Source organism: Camarhynchus parvulus, chromosome 2 (assembly GCF_901933205.1).
Source record: "Camarhynchus parvulus chromosome 2, STF_HiC, whole genome shotgun sequence".
NCBI lineage: Eukaryota > Metazoa > Chordata > Aves > Passeriformes > Thraupidae > Camarhynchus > Camarhynchus parvulus.
Window position 1 is genome coordinate 106,115,776 of NC_044572.1, and position 24,319 is coordinate 106,140,094.

At 36.7% G+C, this 24,319-nt stretch overlaps 1 protein-coding gene across 3 annotated transcripts in view; it reads right to left on the reverse strand.

Moving 5' to 3' along the window:
• Positions 1-576: 576 nt before the first annotated feature.
• The window catches only part of SS18 (SS18 subunit of BAF chromatin remodeling complex), a 41,209-nt gene continuing 17,466 nt past the window's right edge, over positions 577-24,319 (reverse strand). Inside the window, exons 5-11 of one of the 3 annotated variants that reach the window (XM_030971016.1) lie at positions 18,088-18,309; positions 9,921-10,088; positions 9,097-9,201; positions 6,825-6,917; positions 5,981-6,103; positions 3,300-3,433; positions 577-1,179 (exon numbers count right to left, since the gene is read on the reverse strand). In XM_030971016.1, coding sequence (XP_030826876.1) covers positions 1,153-1,179; positions 3,300-3,433; positions 5,981-6,103; positions 6,825-6,917; positions 9,097-9,201; positions 9,921-10,088; positions 18,088-18,309 — 872 coding nt within the window. In that variant the 3' untranslated portion in view covers positions 577-1,152. The remainder of the gene's footprint in view (positions 1,180-3,299; positions 3,434-5,980; positions 6,104-6,824; positions 6,918-9,096; positions 9,202-9,920; positions 10,089-18,087; positions 18,310-24,319) is intronic. The other 2 variants (XM_030971017.1, XM_030971018.1) reach the window with 2 other exon arrangements.

Consider the following 24,319-nt stretch of genomic DNA (forward strand, 5'->3'; position numbering starts at 1 on the left):
ATAAAACCCAAACGTTTATCTTGTTACCCAAAAAATGTTGCAGAAAATTGTCAAACTATGTTAGAAACAATTTTTACAAAACCGCTTCACTCAGAAAAATTGGAAAGCTTAAAAAATTTATCTTTGCACAAGACTATATTACACTGTCCTTAATTATGTTCCCCTCAATCTTTGTACGCAAACCCATCAGTGACATAGAATGCTCTCCATTTTTTTCACTGTTATTTTTATTGTACACCATTTCGAGACTAATACAATCAAGCATTTACCATGCCCTACCCATTTTAACATTTGTTATCCTGCCCAGCGAGTAGTGTGTCGCAGACATTCTCTTTGTGAAAAATCCTTTCTTTAGGATTTTTCCTTCTGAGAATCTGTGGCTTCAGAGATAGACATAAACAATAGGTTATCTGCTGCTGTGGAATGCAACAAGTCAGTCTGGATTGGCCCATCTTAGATGTTTAGAAATAATGGCCAATCCAGAACTGCGAGCTCTCTCAGACACAGTCCGAGAGAGCGGGGTTTGTTATCATTCTTTACTTTTCTTTCTTAGCTTAGCAAGCTTCTAGAACTCTCCTGCTTTTTCTTTGTAGTATAGTTATAGCATATGTATATATCATAGAATAATAAATCAAGCCTTCTGATAATGGAGTCAAAGATCTCGTCTCTTCCTTCACCCAAGAACCCTTGTGACAACCACCACAGTAGTGTACTGTCTTGCATATTCATCACATGTAAAACATAATATACAAAATATTGCTGCTGTAAAAAGTGTGCATTTCCCCTTTCCCCCTACAAAAAAAATCTGTGGAAAAAATACTAAATTCCCATAACCTTCATAAACATACAAAGCTGTTTGCACCTCTCAGTCTGTAACAGTATATTTGACATACAGTTCTCGACTCACTGCAAATTGTTATGTCACAGATTTTCAGTCCAATATTGCCATCTAGAGTAGAGATGTGAAACTAGTTTCTGAGAATCTACAGTCTTTAACAATTAACCCATAAAGACTGTATACCATAAAACAGCCACAAGATTTTTCCAAAATCTAGATGGAATGGGAGGTTCTCATCTTGGGAAGATGTCCACAGTGCTGAGGAGACAATATGGCTGCTAATAGATTTTGCCTACCGGAATGTGAGTACTTTATCACTGTTGGTAATTTCCATATTGACCCTAAAAAAAAATTCAAAATACATAATTAGACTACAAGGCATATTTTCCTGCATTTAAAGCTGTAATTGGAAGACCATCCAAATAAACTGTGATATTAAAAGATAGAAACTAATACAAGTAAATTATATACTGATAATGAGTAACTAGTGTAGTTTCATCTCACCAAAAATATTTTGTGCTTTAATGTAGAAGACCAAAGACATGAATTTAAGGCCAGGAGCCTAGTTTGATCAAAAGAATATATCTTTATATTCAACAGGCTGCTGTGAAATTAGCAGACCATCATAAAAAAAAAGAAAGATGGGGATTACTTCCCACCTAAACTTTGAAAATTATTTCAAAAAGTCAAGGTCACCGAAATTCAAAGTAATTTAGGAAAGTAACCACGACACAAAGGTACCTAAAATTATCTATTAAGCATTACACGTATTTCAAAACCAAGGCACATCCCAGTGAACACAAACAACCAGTCCATGTATCCTACAGGAGGCAATTATTCCACAGATCTGACAGACAGAATTACCACCCTTATTGATATTCTCTACTTCTTCTGACAGAAAGTCATGTACTGCAGAGATGGACAGAGGTGAAATCATCAATGCTATAAGCTTACCATGATCCTTCACCACAGGGTTCAAGGCTTGCAGAAAGATGTACTGTGCTAGGAAGTGAACATGCTCCTAACTGATCCTGCCACCGTTCCATGTCAAGTACTACCACAACAAGGCAGTGTTTTACGTTTTAGTTTTAGCTGCAATGTCAGTTATGTTCCATTATAATATAACAATCAGTCATGAAGAAGAAGAGTTTCACAACAGCTGCCAGATGAGAATTTAAGCAGCACAATTGCTATGGGAATGGCCAGTATGAAAGAGAGGTCTTCTATAATTGAGTTTCCCAGTGGAACTTAAAAGTGCACAAACTGGAGGAGCACAGCCTATCAACAGAAAGGGTTATCCACCTCTACTGCAAGGAAAGCTGCAAAAACTCAGCAAATTGTGATTAAGTTTCCTTGACCCTATACTGGCCACAAGTAAAGAATTCTCCTGTAGCTTATTGTTTTCAGAGAAATCTACTCATTCAGTGCATAAACATTTTATCTGTTAAATAATTAAAAGTAACTGCATCTCTAAACTACCACACAGAGAGTTTGTTGCTTCTTCCTTGTCTTTTCTAATTTCTCTAGAAAGAAAGCCAACTGTTCTTCAAAACTGTGGGCAATTCTCACTTCCTCATGGAAGTTTTTCTTGAAAATTCAATTGATCTTCTACTGACATAACAGGACTTTATTTAAACATTAGAACCTCAACTTTATCATTTAGTTCATCTTAACATTATTTATACCAAAGAAAGTAATAAAGCATTTTAATGATGTTTCTGAATGATTCATAATGAAAAGTTTGGATTTTTACAAGTTAGTACCTTTTACAGGAACAAAACCTGTTTCATCCTTTAATTTTAAGACAGCTTTTTTACATGAGCCCTTCACTACAACTTCAGTCTTAAGTTTTGGTGGTAATTGTTTGTTTTAATCTTGTCTTAGCAATGATAGGAATGAAGCAGTTGATTTTCAGGTCACTTCCTTCCCATGTTTACTGCCCCCTTATACTTCTCAGAGAAAATCTGTGCAAAAACAAGTTCATGTCTCCCCATAAGCTCTGCAGCTGAAAGACCTCAGCTGCACACCTCAGGTGCTTTTGCAACTGAAGAGTAAGATTATGATTAGGATCTGTGTTTGTGGAAAATAAATTCAACCATTTCTATTGCAAAGAAGTAATGAAAAATTATCCACCGAGAGATTTAGAAACCTCATCTTTCATATTAGTCATTCACCATAAGGCTATGAAACACATCACCTTAATTTCTAACATCCAAAAACACTGCTGGGAAGGCCTCAATTTGCCAAATTGCATTAAAACTTAGCAAACTCAGGAGAGAATGACTAATCAGAATTCCATACAAATGATTCTTGATAACTCACCAAGAAATAAACTCTATGAGAATTGTACGTACATACCTGAAAGACCATGTCCTAAAATTGATTAGTTTAAGTGTCCAGAATCTAAGATTATCAAATAAGTATGTAAGAATCACAACTTTCTCATCAAACAGAAGAATACCTGGTCATATCCATAAGGCCTCTGCTGTGGTGGTTGTGGTGGCCCCGGCTGCGTGGGTCTGTATCCCCCATACTGTTGTCCTTGTCCCTGTGGATAATTAGGATACTGAGGCCCTGGACCACTCTGGGAAGGACCTGGGGATCAATAAATTTAAAAAGTGTGTTTAAGATGTTGGAAAGAAGAGAACAGGGAAAACACTGAATTTTACAGCTAAACCCACTGAATTTTGTAGCTAACCAGGACTGACATACCACTACTATGCAATTAGGTCTTTTGAGTGCCCCACCTCCCTCTCCCTGGAAAGCACCTTGGCTGCCAGAGCCCGTGCTCCAAACACAGAAACATTTACTTTTATTTATATATTCATTACTTAATATCAATGCATGCAGTTCCACATACAGGACAGAGAAGAACAAGGCAAGAAATTATAAACATGAGCCCTTTCCAGGATTTTGGAAAGCAGTCTCCTGATGTATGCTGCTTCAGTTCCAGAATTCTAATGCCTAGAGCGGCCAGATAATCAGCTGTGTTTAGCATTTGGACTTTTTGAAGACCAGCAGTACTGTGCTGCCAGAAAGTGAAGTCCCACACCACAGCAGGTAATCAGGAATGGGGTGTCAGGCAAGCAAGCCACACATGTATAAAACGTGAGATGTGACAAGCAGTAAAAGGTATTGTGAGATGGAAAAAAGCACCCTCTACTCCACACTCCTTTGGTAATATTAACTTTCCAGAAAAAGGTTAAGAAAAAACCCAAAACTTGGACTCCAGTCTTTTTTGTCTGTAAAAGAAGTAGTTCTTTTGCACGTATAACTCTCTGTTACTACTCACAAGGACTTGGCCTACCACTGGAAGCTGCACGTTAACACCATCAGGTCGTGCAGCCATATTCCAAACAAAATCATCCCCATCCCCCCCAGCACTGGGAGAGATGTACTCTGTATTTCAGTGGCACACCCTATGAATCCTCTGCAGTGGATCTGTTAGGTTTTTCAACAACACCCCTTAAAAAATGGGTCTCTATTTTTCAGAGCTGAAGATCTGCAGCTTTTCAGAAGGGCTTTTCTTTTAAACAAACCAACACTTTTGCTTCCTTCCCTTCAGAAGAAACAGATGTGTTTTTAGCAACAGTGATTCAGTGCTAGAGAGGGCTAGTTTGAGCTACAGGCATTGGACATTAAGATGATATCAGCTGATAACTCCTTCAGTAATTCTGGATCTGTAAGATAGGGAAAAGATGACCTGGAGAAGAAAAGTTCCATAAGCTATTACCATTCTCCTCAGGCCTCAAATCCCCTTGAACTATGCAGTTTCAGCTTTCCACAGTGAAACAAAACCTTAAAGATTGATAATAATGTCTGAGATATTGATTTATTTCTGAAAATTAGAAAGCAATTAAATATTAAATTGAGCAAGAACACGACATCCTAAAAGTGCTGTGTTCATCTGATAAATGAACATAGGTTTATTTATTCATGGTAATTCTTTATAGCTGAATTCTAAATAATCATTGACAAATTTCACAGAAAAAAAATGGAACTCCAGTAATAATTCTGGCTAAAAACCAGAAACTGAAAAATATGTTATTCTGTTTTACAAACTGTATTAGGTAAGTGGCTCCAAAAGATTTCCTAGTCCCTTTTCTTCTAGTATTTCTTAACCTAAACTTTCTGAATAAATCAGATTTCTTTACTCACAAAGTTCAGAGCAGTGATCAACATGACCTCTACTCTGACTTTTAGTCTATTCCTATATTATGTGTAACAGAATGTAGGTACCAGTATTACTCCAGAACTATCAATTTATCCATAAACTCCAGAAATAGAACTTGGTAAATCTCAGTGGATCCTCTTAAAGCTTAACTCTGTCTCAACATAACTGGATTTCATGTGAATCTGGCATTTATCTACATGGCAAACAAATTACCCATGCATTTCCTCACATACACACAATGCTGAAAGCTTTAGCATTTAAACCTGCAAAAGAGCTGAAAGCTAAAATACAGGGAATTTATGGAATTTCAGAGATTCCTTCTTCTGTCATAAATTTATGTATATTGCTTTACAGTATGAAAGCAAATAAAACTTAAAAGAGTTTCAGTATGCTCTTCTGACACAAAGTTTTTTAGAATTAATTCACCAAAATTACATTCTAGTGCTTTAAGTTTCCTTTTTGGGAGCTTTTCCTTCAATCCAGGGACTTGTGGCAGAGGATTTCTCATTCCTGCCATGTACCACAAGGTTTTGACTACTAGTGCAAATTTTTAAGGCACAGTTTCTTTAAAGGTGTGCTGTCAATGCTTACAGTCATTTCTCTACTGATCAATATAAGAATTTGAAAATAATGGTTCATGTATGTTGAATGAAGTTTTAAACCAGTTTTTAAAAGAGCAGAATCCTTCTGGGTCTTTCTAAATCACAGACACCCATTGCAATGCTGTTTAGTCACCCTCAGTTTTCTGTGCTACCACACTCTCCTAGACAGCCTAATCCTAAACAGATCTGATGCCCAAAAGACACTGCCTTCTATGTTTTCTTGTCTCAGCCCAGTGAAATTGCAGGCACAGAGCTGTTCTGTCCAAGCCTGGCCTTTGGACACAGTCAAACAGGGATGGAGTAACACACAACAAGGGTCTCTCTTAGTCCTTTCTGTGACAGCTGTCTGCGTCCTCAAGTTCTTACCATAACCCTGCTGTTGTCCTGGATAGCCTTGTTGGCCGGGATATTGCTGCTGCTGTGGTGGATAACCCTGCTGCTGGGGTGGTCCTTGATATGCATCTTGCTGCTGACCATATTGCGAATTTCCTGTAAGATCATTGCAAGAAAGCAAAAACTCATAAAGATACCTATTTTATTATTTTTTCCTTCTAAGATGCACAGCCAACAACACAAGAACAAAATGAAAATGCAATATTGATTTCAAAAACTGAACAAAACAAAGAAAACTCAAACCAAACAGAAGGAACTCGGCCAAACAAACTGCAGTTAAAGCCAATTTTGCAAAGTTGAACTGCAGCATTTTCAGCATCTCTGCCAAACGAGCATTACATTTACTGGAACATCACAGTCATAAGATCATGACTATGCTAAATAAAAAAAAATAAAAAAAAAAGACAAAATTAAGGACAGCTACAAGAGCACAGACTAGCTACACAAGATCAGCAAGCTGTTTCCTAATGGCACTATAATTATACAAAATATATACACACACAAAAAGATATATAACTGAACCAACAAATTTATGTTAAAATAAAAATTTCCACTGAGGTAAAAAAAAAAATCTCTAGAGTGTTTTAGTCATTTTACTGTTGTTAGAATGGCAAATTGTGGTTATATATTTAAGGTGTTTGCAAGAAATTATTCTGAAGGCTCCAAGTTCCCTGCCATTTCCAAGACAGCCAGCAACTAGTATTCTACAAGAGCTTTGCATGGGTATAAGTTGTGTTGTGCAAGAATGTCTGTTCCCGTTGAGGGTGGGGGAGGAGAGGGAATGTCTGTGCGTATGTGTGTGAAGGTATATAGATACCTCCTTCGTAGTAATGTTGTGAGGAATCCTCATAAGGCCTATCGTAGCCTTGTTCAGGATACGACGGTTGCTGATAACCGTAATCATTATGACCTACATCAATTCGACAAGAGACAGGAAGAAACGTTAATGGCCTCTGAGTGAAAACCCTAAAAATATTTCATTTCTCAGAAAAATGAAAAAAAAAATTTCAACTGGATATACATGAAAAAGAATTTTCAATTGTATTAGCCAAAGACTTATTAATATGATTTCCTTTCATATTGAATTAACATGTGACAGGGGAAAAAAAAGGCTTAATGCAGCAGTTCTAGAAACATCACAGTAAGGGATGGTCTTAACCTTCCAATAATCCTTGCTGGGGGAGTCGGAGGGGGGGAGAGTACTTCATCTTTCACTCAAAAAAAAAATGAAAGCATTTAGGCCTTTCACATGTAAATAACCTGAATTAAATTAGAATGAACAAAGAAAGCAATTATCATACTTTGTCTAACACCTGTTCTGCTGATCTCCAATTCAAAAGCATATGCTAAAAGCAGTGTGAAATATAACAAATAAAGCTCAATGAAGTTATGAACCATCATCTACATTAAATTCTGGTTTTGAATGACAGAAATACAACACTCTCAAGGTTTTCCCTACAAACAGAATTCCTACTTAAAGTTTTAAGAAAACTTTTCCTCTTACATTCCAGTCCTGAGCAGATTCATTACAAACAAACCTTTCCACTCAGAGACTACAAGCATCTCTGATTAAGAAACCAATACATGAAGTAAGCACCCCACCTGTTGTTGTATTTAGCATACATATATTTTGTGTTACAGATGATCAAAATGTATCTTATTGCTAACTTGGTCAAGACTACATGCCAAAATTTTGTTTACATTTGAAATTAAATAGTATAAATTTGGAATAAAATTTTTAGACACAAGTAAGGAAAGGAGGAAACAGTTCTGAAACTCAGTGGTTTTGTCATCAGGTCTGCAACTGTACAATACACCACTGACTGAATCTTACATGCATACATAACCATTAAAACAAGTCTTAAAATATTCTATTTGTGTTCTACATAACAGTAATAATGAGGTAATGATAAAGATGACTCTTCAGAAGGAATAGATTCTAGAAGTCATCTGTGCTGCCACAAAGCTGTTGATGGTAACATCAAAATGCCTTTACTAGAGTAAACTGCCTGTAACAATTTAGTGTTCCAGTGTATACATAAATGTTCCAAAATGAAATCTGAATAATTACCAGTTAATGCAACTTGTAAAATAACATTGCACACACACCTCCAGAAATTAACACATGTAAGCTTATACAGATAAGGCCTGATGTACCTTAAAATCAATTAGATGGAAATCAAATTCAAACAACTGACTTGCATCCCTTTATTTGCTATGAGCAGTTGCTTTGGCAATTACACAGCTTTGCTTTGTATATATTTTTTAAACATTAACATCTACCACATTTCTTGAGCTTCGTAAGATACCATTAAGTTGCACACATGGTTATCACAGTAGTCAGGAGTTAGCATCTTTGTTCTCCCAGTCTCTGCTCAACCTGAAAACAAGTTAATTTCAACTTTTCTAACTTATAACACAATCCAATAGTCTTCAGCACTCCATATTGCAAGAGGCAGGAGGATAGATTTATGAAATTCAAAGTTTCAGTCTTGTCTTGAAAGCGCTGAGGGGACATCTAAAGAGGATTCACATTTTCAATATCCTCAGGGCAGGGACCACTTTATTCCTATATAAATGTTAAACTGAAGGCCCATACCATGTCAGCAATAACACATTTGTGAGACTTACATGAAAATGAAACACTAAGTTAAAAAAAGTATTTACAGAAAAAACCCACATTTTTTAGTAAGTTTTTTCAGTTCAGTAAAATTTTTAATAAAAGGATATCGCCCCCTCTCTTATTGATAACAAAGTTATGACCGTTTAAATTCATGTCAATCATATTAGATATGCTAAGGAACTCTCCATTCTTTGAGAGAAACAAATTATTTCCATTCTTTTGAAATACTAAAACTGTTTTTAAGAGTTTCAAATAGGAGTAATACAAATTACATGCTTTACGTTGCAAATTTAACTAGTCATAGTAACTTAAAACTGTAGTAATAATTCTGAATTTGGAAGGGTTTTTAAACATGAGGTATGATATCCAATTACTATTCTTGCCTCATCCCCTAATTTTGGGCATTGACTACATTAGTATTGGGCAGGTATAGAAAATGGGAAAGTTAACATTTATGAGAGATTACCATCAGGGTAATATTGCTGGTTCATGCCTTCTGGAGGACCTTGTCCACCATGACTGTATTGGTCCCCATAATAGTCTTCCTGGCCTGAGTACTGCTGTGGTGGGCCTGAAAAACCACAACCAGTCAATACGTAAATAACTTGTTTTGTCTGTTATAAAGCCTGCTAATTTCTGATTTTAGTATGAGAAATATTTCTCAAATGTATTCCCCACCCATATTGTTGCATTACAGACAACATATGTAATCTGGTTTAGTTAAAAAAATAAGTAAATGTATCTATATACATATACAAACACACAGTTGTTTGGCTGCACTAGACTGAGACTATATATATATCAAACTTCAGTTTTGAGCTCATTTTAGGAATATGTGTATAACAGACTAGGGTGTTAAAATAAAATTATTCCTCGTTGAAAAGGACTAAAAAGGAAAAAGATAACCAAAATCGTGGAGCATGGTTCCTTTTTCGTAACTGAATGAATCCAGAACCAAGCAGGCATTCTGTTCCTTTTCTGTACCTATCATTTAAATATCAGAATATAAAATTCTGCATCAGCATATCTGAGATGTGCAATTTCACAATGTATAATCTCAGAAAGAACCAAAACAAAAAGAAAACAAACTTGTCTTCACATTTCATGGTGACAGCAGTAATCTCTTGCTGCAAGAACCACCCTTATAATGGGTAACAAAAAGAGTGTACAAACGAAGTCTGTCACACCAAATGACTTGATAGAAATTTGGTGTAAGCAAGAAAGAGATGTAAAATGGTTTTAAACATGGTTATTTAAAATCAATGCAAAAATCCTGAAGTGAATTCCTACCTTGCTGTGGTGGCCTGTATGGAGGAATCTGTCTCTGCCCCATCATGTGATTTCCTTGGTTAACTTGGCCCATCATTCCCATCGGTGGCTGCTGCCCCTGGTAATGCTGGCCACCTGCCTGTGGCATGTTGTATTGCTGGGAGGGAGGCTGCTGGTGCATCATTGGACCTGCAAAAGGAGAAGCAGCAAAAATGTCAAATACACAAAAATGATTTGTGATTAAACCTTTCCAAAAGAACATGGAAAATTCAACCTTTAAAAATGGACTAAAAAAAGCTCAGTATATCCACTGCTCTGGTAAGAGTTTGTTGTTTCTGGACCTATGCAAATGTAGGTGAACAATTCAGCAGCCAAACTACAAAACAGAAACCAGCCTAAATAAGGTTGCTTTTTAGATGATTTTTCTTCAAAACCACAGATATTAGTTTACACCTGCACAATGATAACTGAAACACTTTCACAACTTTTTATATTAAAAAATATCTTCAAAAAAAGTGTAGGTGAAAACCTGATGGTGAAACCTTGGTAAGTCATAGAAAAATTATTTAACATTTGTGATCTCGTCAGAGCATAGTTTCAATATACATACATAGCTGCTGTTATATTCCACCAACAAACCACTAAGCCGCCATCACAAATTCAACAATTTTATTTAGCCTGTGAAGACAAACCACATGAACCAGACAGGCAATTACACAACAGGCATATGCAGAAGGCCCACAGAACACAGGCCTGATACTGAACAGTCCTAAACAATCTGTAACAAAAAAATCTTTCATATTTAGTTGCACCAAGTTCTATGAACCACAGGAAGAGACCAGGAGAGATCAAGTACTGTCCATGTTTTATCAACTGACAAAATCTGATTAAGGATGTACTTGGAGAAATGCAAATTTCAGTAATGAAAACAGACAGTTAAAGAGCACCCTACTGACACCACACAGCAATGAAAATGATGATTACACTATTTCATTATATGAGATTGCAGGTTAGACTGATAGAACATTTAACAAAGAACAGCCTCTGTGCCTCCTCTGTAGTAGCACTTCAGAAAAGAGTTATTCCAGTATCAAAAACATGAGGAGGAAAAAGTTATGACAAGGAGCTAAACTTTTTTAAACAACAGATTTTTGTAATATATTAATTCAAACCACTTCACACATACTGCCCAGTCTATAATGGCGAAACCCTAAGCTTTTTTTTTGCCTTTTAAAAAAATAATTTATTTTATAAACTACAAAGACAACAAGAAACTAGCAGCCTCACTAAAAACTAAAACAAACCATGACATCCAACATCAAACTAGCAGAGCCACTCCTAAGTGCCATCCAATGAGAAAAAGGAAGATATCACCTTCTTTCTGTATGCTTAGATTTTTCCATTCCATTTAGTATTTTTGAATAACTAGCTGCTGAAGCACTAGCAGAAAGTCCTGTGTGAAACTGCAGTACTGGAAAAATACCTAGATACACAGCCAAGCAACAATGGATTTATACAGGCAAAGGAATATGTAGTCACTTATATACTGTCTATGCAGAGTTACGAGGGAAAGTTATGACAAATTAATTAATGGCATGAACTCCAAGTGCATTAGTTAAATCCCATAAAACCCCAGTGTGGGATCTCTCACTGAGAAGTAAAGTGGCCTAAGCTTCATTTTCCTCTAAAGATAAATATTGGCCACTCTTAAGAAGATCCAGTTATGCTTCTGTCCTTCAGTATGGCAAGTTTCTACGTCCTGACTTCAAAGGGAAAAAAAAGGGTTAAATTCAGATGTACTTATCTTAATTATTGGCAAAATACCCTTTTTTTGATCTTCTAAATGAGTAGGTAATTTAGATTATTCCATTTCACTGTGCCCCTGTTTGGAGGTACTGAGAAACATCAGGCAGTCTTGATAAAAAATAGAAACTTGTTGCCATAATATTCCTAGATCTCAAGAAAGCTTGTTAATTAACAATATTAATATTAGTCACAATACAATGTGATAAAATGTGTTGGGTCCCTGTGGTGCAATGTAGAGATTTTCTGTTTGCTTTTTAAATTAGAACTTCATTAACGCTTTGTAGAGCCACAATGAGAATTCACCACCCTGTATTAGGCTGTGTGTTGTGTTCATAACAGACGGCCTGGCTTCCTTCCAGTTTGGCTCTTCTTATTAAAAAGACACCTAAAAGAACCATCATGGTCTCTACTGCCTCCTGGAACTTAACCATTTTATGCAGTGGTTTTGAGGGATGAGGGAACTTAGACTTTATTCTTCCATTTGAAAAATCTAGCCTAGGAGAAAGCTATGTTTATTAATTGTGTAATACTTAATATGACATAAAATCCCAAAACTTAACAAATAAGACTGTTAATTCATTATCTACTTGGATATGGACAAATTTGAGAAGTGAGCCCAAGAGAATCTCATGAAATTCAACAAGTCCAAGTCAAAGGTGCAGCACCTGGGTGGGGGCAAACCTAGATACAAGTACAGAGTGGGAAACTCACTGAGAGCAGCCCTGAGAAGAACTTGAGGATTTGTGTTGATGAAAAGCTGGGTCTGATTGGGCAATGTGGGCCTGCAGCCCAAAAAACCAACTGTATCCTGAGTTCCATGAAAAAACGTGGTCAGGTGGTCAAGCGAGGTGAACCTGCCCCTCTACTCTGCTCTGGTGAGATCCCACCCAGAGTGCTGTATCCAGCTCTAGGGGGTCCAGCACAGAAAGACACAGAAAGACCTGGTGGACCGAGTCAAGAGGAAGGCCACAAGGATTATCAGAGAGATAGATAAGAAAATGCTAAGAGAGCATGGAGCAGAGAAAGCTGCAGGGAGACCTCACTTTGGCCTTCCAGTATTTTAAGGGGGCTTTATAAAAGGGAAGGAGACGGACTTTTTATACAGGCAGACAGTGACAGGACAAGGGGCAATAGTTTTAAATTGAAAGAGGGTAGGTATAGATGGGATATTAGGAGGAAATTCTTCAGTGTGAGGGTGGTGAAGCAGTGGAACAGGTTGCCCAAAGAAGTTGTGAATGCCCATCCCTGGATGTGTTCAAGTCACCAGGATGGATGGGGCTCTGGGAAACCTAGGCTAGTTGTAGCACAGGCAGGGAGGCTGGAACTATGTGATCTTTCAGGTCCCTTTCAACCCAAACCATTCAATGACTCTATGTCTTCTAATATTTGTGGCATAGATTTTTACAAGCACCCTAAAACACAGCTTTTGAATTCCCAATCAGGTAACACCAAACAACAAACTGAAGCAGCCCTCACCAAAGCTTTTTTGGTGTTTTTCCACATGTTTCAAAAAAAGCTTCTTTTTCAAATGACAGTTTTAAGCCTTCTGTGAGCTATCTTAGAAACTATAATGAGGGTCAATTTAACTTGACAAACGCTACAATTCAGATGTGCTTAGTCAAATGAACCACCATCCTAAATTTAACACCAGGAGCATTTAAACATTATCTCAAAAGACTTTGAGGATACAAAACTTTTTTGCTACTCCTAATATATGACAGGTTGCAAATTAAAGACAGTAGACACTTCTCCATACTTTATTACACCACAAATTTCTCATCTCAAACTGAACCACAATTTCAGCTATTATTAAAAAGAACTAGAACACAAAATGTCATAGAAAAAAATTCCTTAGTTACCAACACTGCCTTTCATGTTTTACTCTAGGGAAAGAAGATGAAAGTACAAACTCCGTGGCAGCTGTTTATATCTTTTGTTTTTTCATGACAAAACTACAGCGTCTTCTACAGCTAGGTATCCTACACAATGCAACTACAGCATGATGGCATTTCAGAATGTGGAGGCAATTTTATTTCCCTCTAATATGCTAGATTTCAAAAAAAAATTGAGACTGCCCTGCTTTTTCCATAACGTCTTGACTACTGTAAACAGTCGAGGTACTGAAACCTAACAGTCTCAGCTTATATGGGAGTGAACAGATGGGAAGACATTTACAAAAGGTAGTCAAACTCAGAAATCACTTTATCCTGATCTGCCATACCCTGAATATGTTTATATTTTAGCTCACACTGGATGTTCCTATCTTTATGTTCCTTTCTTTATGTGCACAGCAATACAACCAGAATCTGCATCTGTCTCATCCCTACTCTTTCTTTATCTCTGTATTTGTTTATAAGTGAAGGAGCTCTGAAAGTTTAATGGAATTTTTCCAAGGTTATAGAAATGAAACTATCATCAAAAAAATTTCAGCACCAGATTTGACAACTGCAAGTGACTGAGTCAACATGATCTTGTCCTGTAGAAGACACCTGTAAACTTGTTCTCCTCCCTTACCACAGGAAACATATAATGCTCATTCAGGAAAGAATGGAAATTTGACAACCTTGTGTCAAGCTCTTCTAGCACAGGAATGGAATCCCACCAAAGGGATCTGACAAATGAGAAACAGTCTCTGGGATGGCCATGCATACCAAACAGAGTTTCTGAGATAACCAAGCTACAATTGCTTGGCTCTTACTTATAAAATGTATTAGTTCCACTATTAAACATTATTCCCTGAGTGTAAAAGATTTGTTCAACATAAAAAAAGAGGAATTTCCATGCAAGTTTCAGGTTTCAGAAAAATTATGCCTACATCTTCCTCCCTGAAAAGTCAAAAACTGGCAACACTTGACATTTTTTTTCAACCTAAGTAGTTTACCATACACAAGAAGAAATCAACCCATAAGAACATAGTTTCTTCAATATTCATTCAGTTCCTTCTGCTTCCTATCTTTTCCAAAAAGGTACCCAATATTCCTTGCAGATATCCTGGGCTGCTATATTCACTTTTCAATGAAGAGTCATCTACAGAATCTTCCACTTCAAATATTCTGCTTTTTAAGGCCAAAATTACTAGAATTCCACTTTTAAACTGAACTGACTATATAAAATCAATACCATGAAAACTTTGCTTCTCATTTAAGGTATTCCTCTGGATAGCATTTTATAACTAGTACAAAGCAGTAATGAGTACAGAGTGGATACAGGAAGTAAATCCAGCAAACAGTTCTGTTACTATGCATTTTATTTCTTAATTAGCACATTTTCATTTTTTTCTTGTTAACACCATCTGCCTTACAAGGTGTATATACAGCAAGATGTTTTGGTAGCAAGTGCACACAAAGAGGTTATGCTCAAGCATAACCCAAGTGTTAGAGCAAGCCTTTCTGAGTGTTATGGTGGTTTTATCCATTATATAGAAGTATGTTTCTTTTCCCCTTGAAGCACTGGCTTCATTCAGTACATGGTAGGTATTACCCGCTGAAAAACTATTTCAGTATTTTGCTTCTGTTCATGTGAGATGTGATGCCTAGTCAAAGACTGAAGACAGAATTATTAATTTATTCATAGATTTTCTTATAGCACCCATAAGTAATTTGTCCAAATCTTCATAATGAATATACTTTGACAACTCTCCTGTGAAATCAGATAGTACTGTAATCTTACCATCAGATTAATTCCTCTACAGATGAGGAACCCACATAGGGAAAGACTAATGCCAAAAACATCTACTGATTTTTAACAGCCAACTTGAGATGCTAAGACCTCATCTTGTGGAATATTTAGCATTATATTTAGCTAGTGCTGTTATTAACTGACAGATGTAGTAGGATCTCTCATTTTCAGTATGGATCAGTCCGGTAAGACAAAGAAACAAAGCATACTTAGGGGTTCACAAATGTCTCCTGACCAACAACACCGAGGTTCAGAAATTTTGGTTCACTTGTGTTTCTGAATTGTTGTACATATGACCAGTTAAGAAATCGCTGAGTCCCAATCTGTTTATTCCCCTTTTGTTAAACTGCACTGGCTGCATCTCCTAGCAGCTCACTCTTGTTTGTTCACTTAGGAGAGAAGCCTGAAGTGGCCATGCTTGGCTGAGACACCTGCCCAGCCAGACTGGGGCTTGGCAATCTACCTCTAAATTTCTCATGGTCTCACAGATTGCTGTCGTTCTCTGCCCAGCTGTCTTGGAGTCACAAGAGAGTGAAGATACAAAAATACTTCCTCTAATTTGTCATCAAACATCAATACACAGGGAACAACTAAGAGCAGAAAATGGAGGAAATGTACTAAGCAGACCTGATTGGGAATCATCTTAGATCAAAATAACAAACATCCCCATCTTCAAACATGACTTCCTCTTTCACAGGTAATTGGAACAGTATTTTCATTTAACAGCAAATAAAACTTTGTTTGCATAACAGGTAAGTTTCAAAGCCTTGCTTTAAAGAAAGGGGCACGTGCACTCCTACATTCATATATGAAGTGCTCTGTTTACTAATGTTTTTGTGAGACATTGAAACATTTTAAAGAATATGGTTTTCCCCCCACTGGCCTCTCCTTCTGTGAAACCTCTGCAAAGAACAGAACCAGCCTTGAAGCAGACACTTGAAATGGAAAAGACTCAGCCTAAAGGGTCAAAACTTGGCAGAATTAGAGTTACACAATGCAAAAGCTTGCTGTGGCCTTAATGGCATTGGTACCATTGTTCTAAGTAAAGATTTTGCTCTTGTTCTTGAACCTGTAATTTGGTTAATACTGTTTTTTTCTCTATTCCCCAAAGTCACCTCAGTACCACTATTTGTTCAGCATAAAAATCTTTTAAGTTTATTTCTGCTTAGTTTCTAATGACCAATTTTCAAGTTTGACAGAGTACTGAAAACACAACGGGGGAATATTATGTGGAAGAGTAAAGAATGCTACTTTGAGACAGAATCATCTCCTAAATTTTAGGCTAGTCACACAACAATGTTTCCTGCAGAGCGACTTACTAGATCGCTCCCTCACATACACTGCTACATAATTATTGCTAACTCTGCAACTAAAAATTCTGAATTGAAACAGCCTAAGACTTTCCAAAGCATCTTACAACAGAATTACTACACTATGTATTGCCCAGAATACAGAGATAACTTCCCAGTTCAGAGAGACAGTCAAAAGTATTCCCACTTATGATTTCCCCTACTATGTACAATTTTTTGTTTCTTCCACTGTTATACACTAAGAAAAATGCAATTAACTATGTGGATGCTAAAGCCTCAGATTTGATAAGAAAAGGGCAGAAACAGCTTCTATCATCATGACTTATTTTTAGCCTCTCATTAAGTTAGTCTTTTGTCTGTTTTGCAACTTTCTGTAACCTAATAATCAAACTGATCAGTATGACCTGGTCTGTCTGTACACCTCAGGAACAGATGGTATCTACACCAAAAAAAAGTGGAGCCTTGGTTTGTCATATGTCTTCTAGCAGGTGCTAGATCAAATGTACTTCTAGCATGTACAGATCCAATGCAGTAACAGACTTAACAGGTAAGCTGAAAATACTGATTGCTGATTTGTAAAGCATCTCTGTAAGAATATGCAGTACATATACAACTTAGTAATTTGCTGTGCTCTGACTCTAATGCAATATTTTAATTCCACGATGTCCTTGCACTTCAACAAGGACATCAAAACACCATCAGTTTATGCAATGGAAATACTTTAGATACAAAATTAGCTTTGATTTTTACTATATACACAAGGACATCTCATGAAAACAGTAGGGAGTACCAGATTTGTTCCTGGAACTGAATTTTGCTTCTGTAAGACTAAACAGACATTCCATGCTAAAACTGCTGAAACAGCATGCAGCAGAAAACAAAGACTATGGTCTATGTGAGGGCTACCTGACTTTGATTTTTCCATTTAACCAAGAGACTTAAAAGTAGAAATGTATTTTATCAACCTGCATGACAATAACCAGTAGCTAGAAGTGTAATGTCTGAAAAAGACAAACTAGCTCCAGCTATAACTGCTGAAAGAAGATCCATTTCCAGATTCTCACATTATACCTGAGAACGGTTAAATGTCTGCAAATAAACAGCAAGTCACAGATATATGGGAGAAAAGAGGTGTAGAATTCTCCAAACATGAGTACAGAATATTCAGAGAGTATTCTGAGGTGATCCTTCCACAAGGATCCACATCTCAGGTAAATGGCCCACAGGGTGACTGAAGTCACAATTTTTGGTCTTTAGCACCATGCTCTAAGCAACTGAGCCAATCTCAGGGTACAAACACATTCAGAGAAGGAAATCTACAAGATAAGACCTTTAAAAAAAATCTGCACCCAAGATGTTTTCCTTTTACAGAAGCTAACAGATACCTCACTTACCTTGGTTTGGTTGCATATTCATGTTTGGTCTGGGCCCATAGTTGCCCATCGGCTGACCCTGGCTCATTGTCATCTGATTCTGCACTGGCATGCTCTGTGACGATGGCACTGAGTGATTATAGCCACCCATGGATCCGTGGCTACTTGAAGGCATATTCATGGAACTGTTTGTCATATTGAGCTGGTTGGGTCCAGGTCCTTGCATAGGCATATGGTTGGGTCCTTCAGAAAGAAAAACAGGGAAAATAGTTGTACATTAACTATCATAAAAGCAGGTGCAAACAGTCATACTGAATCACAAAACTAAACAGAAGTCATTAAATACAATTACATGAAAATAAATTTAAAATACAGTTTGCATATGATTTCCTCACTTTATAAAAAACAAAGTGAACAATAAAGTTCATCTCTACTATGAAACACATTTTTTTTGTTGAGTAAGTGAAGCTACTGAAACAAAGGTGAATTATCATATAGCTCATCTTCTATCCATATCACACACAAAACTAGTCTTTTTAGTACTTGCATAATACAGCCTGAATTTCGTTCTGAATGGCAGATGACCAGTGTAACAGAGAGCTTGAAACTTCATCAGACCTGTAATTGTTACAATGGATGTAACATTTCTGTGTATTCAAACAACCCATGTTAGACAATTTTTGAAACTAACAATTATTATTATTATTATTATTATTTTTAAATGCAGGCAGTATTAACATTGACATGGTATAATTACATAGAATCATAGAAACACTTTGGTTGGAAAAGACCACTAAGGTTGTCATGTCCAACAACAAATTTAACACTGCCAAGTCCACCACAAAAGGCTAACTTAGGCTAATTTTCATTCACATTATTATACAGTCACCCACAGAAGAAAGAGAAGGTGACAAACACTCCTGTGAGCCAAACTCATTCTTCACAGGTGTTTTAATGCCCTTGTAGATAAAAATGTAACCAAAAGTTGCTCATGACAAGGAGACAACTCCTGAGTTTATCTCATCTCCTGAGATAGGAATGAGAACAAATCTTTTTAGAAAGACATCAAGACTTTTTTTTCAATACTTCAATCATGACTTTTTTATAAGAATGACATGTAAATGGAAAGCATTTAGTGACCTAGGCTGGTAAACACATCACCTTTGCTGTGAATACATAAAAGAACAACCTTGGATATCAGAGAAAGGTGTGAAAAAAGGAACAAAGGGAAAATGTTACAGGCAATGTGCTGCATCTTCTCTACTTGTAAATAAAGTGGAAAATTTAACACAACACAAAATCAATTATTTTCATTTCTAATGGACCTAGCATTACAGTGATTCAGACAGTATGAAACAATGTAGAATCAAAATGGCTGAAGAACTATTTAACATTTTTTATCATGTACTATATAGCCGATATTCTGCAACTGTATTTGCAGATTTCTAGAGTGGGGGATGATGACTGGAAGGACAGTCTACAAATTATCAGTTCAGCTTGTGAAGATGAAAAGGAAAAGCAACTTGCTCCAACACCCATGTGCCAACAACATCTTTTCACCTTTTATTTCCCTTCTTCCTGACAACAGAGGATGAATTCAGATGATTCTCTGAATTCAATCTACTCTCAATGGGTACTTTAACAAGTACAACATTATAATACTCTCTGATCAGTTAACTCATTACTTTAGGTAGAACAGGTGAACAGCTACTAGAACTAAAATTAGTAAGAAGTGGGACTGGATATAACTATGACAAGTAAAAAAGTAGACGAAATGCATGGATTATGGCCATGATAAGCACCACATGAACACCTTGTGAAAGTATGTAGAACCTGAGGACATGACAGACCAGGTCAACTGTAAACAAGGCAAATGCTGATTTCAGCAAGAAGATGCTGCTGTGGCTTAACATGATACAGATTTTTGTTCAGCTAGAAAAGTCTAAGAAGAGCAACCTAAAAGAAAGCTCTACAGTACCTTCCTAGTAGAGCTGTAGGAAGGTACTGATTTGTTTACATATCTCCCAGTGAAAATTTAAAAACAAAAAGAGCCACACACACACACACACCCCTCTGCCTTCAGATGTAAACAGCTCCTAAGTGTCCTTGGCTAATGAAAAAAAAATGCACTAATCTAGGGAAGAATGAAGGCAGAAATAAGGACACAGAGAGCTGCACACAAGGTCACAGATACAATACTAACTGACTGAAACAAAAAGATGCAGAAGAAAAAGATAACAATGATAAATGAACATGGCTACTAAAGTCAAAGTAAAGAAGCAAAGAATAAGTTTTAAAATATGCTTATCCTCTTGCCCTTAAGACACCTTACTGAAATAAACACAAACCTATTTTGTCAAGGAAAGTGTCAAAGCTGAAAAAGGCATCAAACATGCAGTTCACTGTTTGTGCTAAACAAGGTGAGCAGAGATTGCTGATATGTACAAAGGCAGATCCACCACAAATACAGAAAAAGTAATTCAGTGAATAGGATTATGCCCACAAGAGTACTACAGATGCCTATGCTGCCCCTCTTCAATCCAACGCTGCTTAATTCTGTAATAATGAGAACATGGAGACAGTTTAATTATGAAAAAGTGAGCTTGTCTCTAACCATGAGCTCAATCATGAATGTGCTCTGAGGAAAAGCTACAGTGAAGAAAAGCTTCCTACTGTAGTGCCAAGCAACTGTTGCAGAGCTGCTAGAAGACTATTCTCCTAAGTAAAGTTAGGGTTAGTGTCAGAAAGTTAGGGCCTGGGAGTAGCTTTGTTTCTTTCTGATTAAAGGAAGATTGTCAGTGATAGACTTCAGAGAGTTAGGCAAGCACACAAGGGAGCAAGTTTTCAAAAACTGGTAATGTAAGAAGCAAAATGAGGAAAGCAAAAATCATCACAAGAGATAGCTTGAAAAAATAACACACCTTCTCTAAAAGGCTGGTTTATATTCACGTCTCAGATAGCATTAAAACAGAAGAGAGCACTCATAAGAAAAAGCTGTCATATGAAATGTGAAGTATGTGTATTTTCTGTGGTGAAAATCTAGGGGTTTGTTAGTGAGAAGCTAGAAAACAAGAACAGAGATAAAGCTAAGACCATAGGATCAAAAACCTTGCAAATGAAAAATAATAAAAACACACTTTACATATAAGTTTTTTTATAGTTTGTCAAAACACTTCATTGAGTTCTCTTGCATATAAGGACAAAAGAATTTATTTTCTTTTTTACACAGATAAATGAAATAGGAAGAAGAGAATATGAATGAACTGAGAGTGAATTAATGAGGCATGAAGTATGCATCTCCACTTTAAAGTAATTGCTTTAAATGCTACACTTAGATATATACATTTATAATTAGACTTGTGTTACAATGAAGTTAGTAGAGTAACTATCTATCCTGAGTATAAACAGAAGTCCTTTTTCCTCTTAACCACCTATGCACACATCTTACCTCCAAGAAGCTGTAATCCAAACTAAATACATTTGAGACTACATTTGCAGGAAGGAAAGATTTTGAAAGAACTTGTTGGGAACACACAAACACCTGTGTTGTGGTTTAGAAATGCTATTCCCCAGTTTACCAGCATTCCAAACCACACACCACTTTGCTGGCTCCCCTGTATCCCCTTTCCTGAGCTGGGCTGGAGAGGTGAACAGGAGGCAAATAAAGTAAAGATTACAAGTTGAGATAAGAAAAATTTACTGGAAACAGCAATGAAATAAGTGAAAGAATAGTAACAACAACAGCATTAATAACAGTGTACAAGATGCAAAGGATTCACAGGCAATTGCTCACCACACAGAATCCCCAAAATATCCTGCAGGTCCTGGCCATGCCTCTTCCTGGTTACTGCAAAATTTGACCCTGTTCTGGTTGGAACCAGGACAATCTGTTATTCAGGAAGGTCACCTACTAGTGCCATGACAAAGGATGAAGACCCCCATGGCTAGTCTTACCTTTCAACTTTGTATATATAAGAAAACAACCTGAAGAAATCAGGAAGAAAACTTGCCCCCAGCACATCTCTTTCCAAATCCAGAAGACCACCCTTACTTTGCATCACATAAACTCAGTCAAAGTAACTCTTCAGACAGCAGTTTTTTCAGCTAAAAACCACAATCTGTCACAGGTACAAATAACACTCAAGTGTATCACCAGTTGAAAAAGGTTTGTCACAACTGTCTTCCCTGGCAAGAGGATACAGACACACATTTGTCAGGGGATGCAATTAAAGGCCCCAACAGCACTTCTGATTCTGTATTAACCAGGACACAAGTACAAGAAAAATCATCCTTTGCCCTTCAGGCAATGGGACAGGTCTGTAGTAGAACTTTAAATTACTCATGCCCTGATGATCACTAGGCAGTTCTTCTAATCCTCTCATCAACCCTTCTCTTCTGCCCATACTCAGATGTGTGGAAGCTTCTACTCGGGTAATACCTGAAATCCTTAGCTGGCATTTTTAAGAGTCTGCATTTTATTTTTTCCATGCTGGTCAACTGATGTCAGTCCTGGATTCTCTTGGTTTAAGATTCTTAACTTTACTCCTTTTATACAGATCTCTACAGATATTTAAGATTTTGTATCTAGTTTTTAGTACAAATGTTTTCTGTAATCTCAGAGTAAGTGCCCTAAAACCAGAAATCAAATGCATACAATGCAGAAATTATTAGAAATAGAAACAGAGAAAGTACAGAGAAATTTATCTGTGAAATACAGAAAGGCTCACAAGCAGGTAAACTAACACACACTTGAAACGTTATGTGTAATTCAGCTACACGCTTACCAAGATGATTCTGTTTCCCTTTTTCCAACCTATGAAATTATCTTAGCAAGCCTTTCTGATATTAGAGATGCCCTCATCCTAAGCTGTTTATCTTCACATCCTCAGAGAAAACTTCAAACTGAGATGGAAAGAACAGACATTCAAGAAAGGGAGTATGTTGGAGGAAAGGCTAAATTAAAGCTTAGTTGGAAACTGTATTTAAGTACCTGTCTAGGTGAATACCAAAACAAAGCTATTTACCTTTCATATATTTTCCTAAGAGCTCTTTTCTTATTCTATCTAATTACAAAATATGTATGTTTAAGGAGTGACTTTTCTCCCCCGTGGCTCTGCAGTGAAGTCATTATGCTCACATTGTGACTTAGTAATCCTTCTCCTTGGAAAAGATCACTATAACAACAATAATATGATTACACTTGAGGGTCAAAGAGACTGATTTTTGAGAGGCAATGCTATTCTCCATGGGAACTGATGGATCTTACATGGATAAAGGACACCATAATCAGAATATCTCTGCCCTACTTAGGGAGCAGCATATATTGCTCTTTACACTTCCAAATGCAGATCATGACCAACATATATGATGAAACTAACTTCTCTAGATCTTTTATTGCACTTCTTACACACAACCTCTGGAGGCTATTCAAGGTACTCTTTCAGAAAAGCCACCATTATCAAGTCCATTTTATTAAGATTTGCACAGAAATTAGAGACTACAGCAATCGTTATATTTTTTACTTTGTATTAAGTTTTGCATAGTTATTACTGTGTTTTCTGTCAGGAAGGTTATCCTTGACACCAGTGAGAGATTAATTTTCAAAGAGCCTTTGACAGTAGTTTCCTTTTTTGAAAGTATCAATGCCTTGAGGAGCTTTTGTATGAAAAGTTTCTCCATAACCAAAAAAAAAAAAAAAAAAAAGGAAGGGATCCTGAACAAAAGCAATCCTGGGAATGCAATTTTAAGCTGAAAGCCATTTCACATGAAATAGGCAGTATGATTTTACAAGTGGAAATTCAGGAAAATAGCCTCTATATAAAAAGCATGCTCTTCCATTGCCTACTCCACTCTGATCTGACTGCTAAAGGGAATAGTTACCCCGAAGCCAGTATTGGTAGGTACAATGTGGAATTTTATCATCTTCTCTGCTTTGTTTCTGTCTTCCCAAGTACATTTCTTTTTATTACAAAACAGGATGGCATAGAAACTGACTTAAAATTTACACCTAGAACAATAATCTGGAGGCCATTTCTTTACAAATCCCTTACCATTCAACACATCTTCAATAATAAAGAACACAGGAGATTAGTGGAAGCTGTATAAAAGCAATCTTTTTTTCTTTTAAACATTTACCCAAATCAGAAACAGCCGCTTTCAGATTTATCTATTTTATTATTATCTAATTATTTAGCTACAATGATTTCACATTATCTTTTTATGGAAGGATTTGTGTTCGCTCAGCCACAGGCCA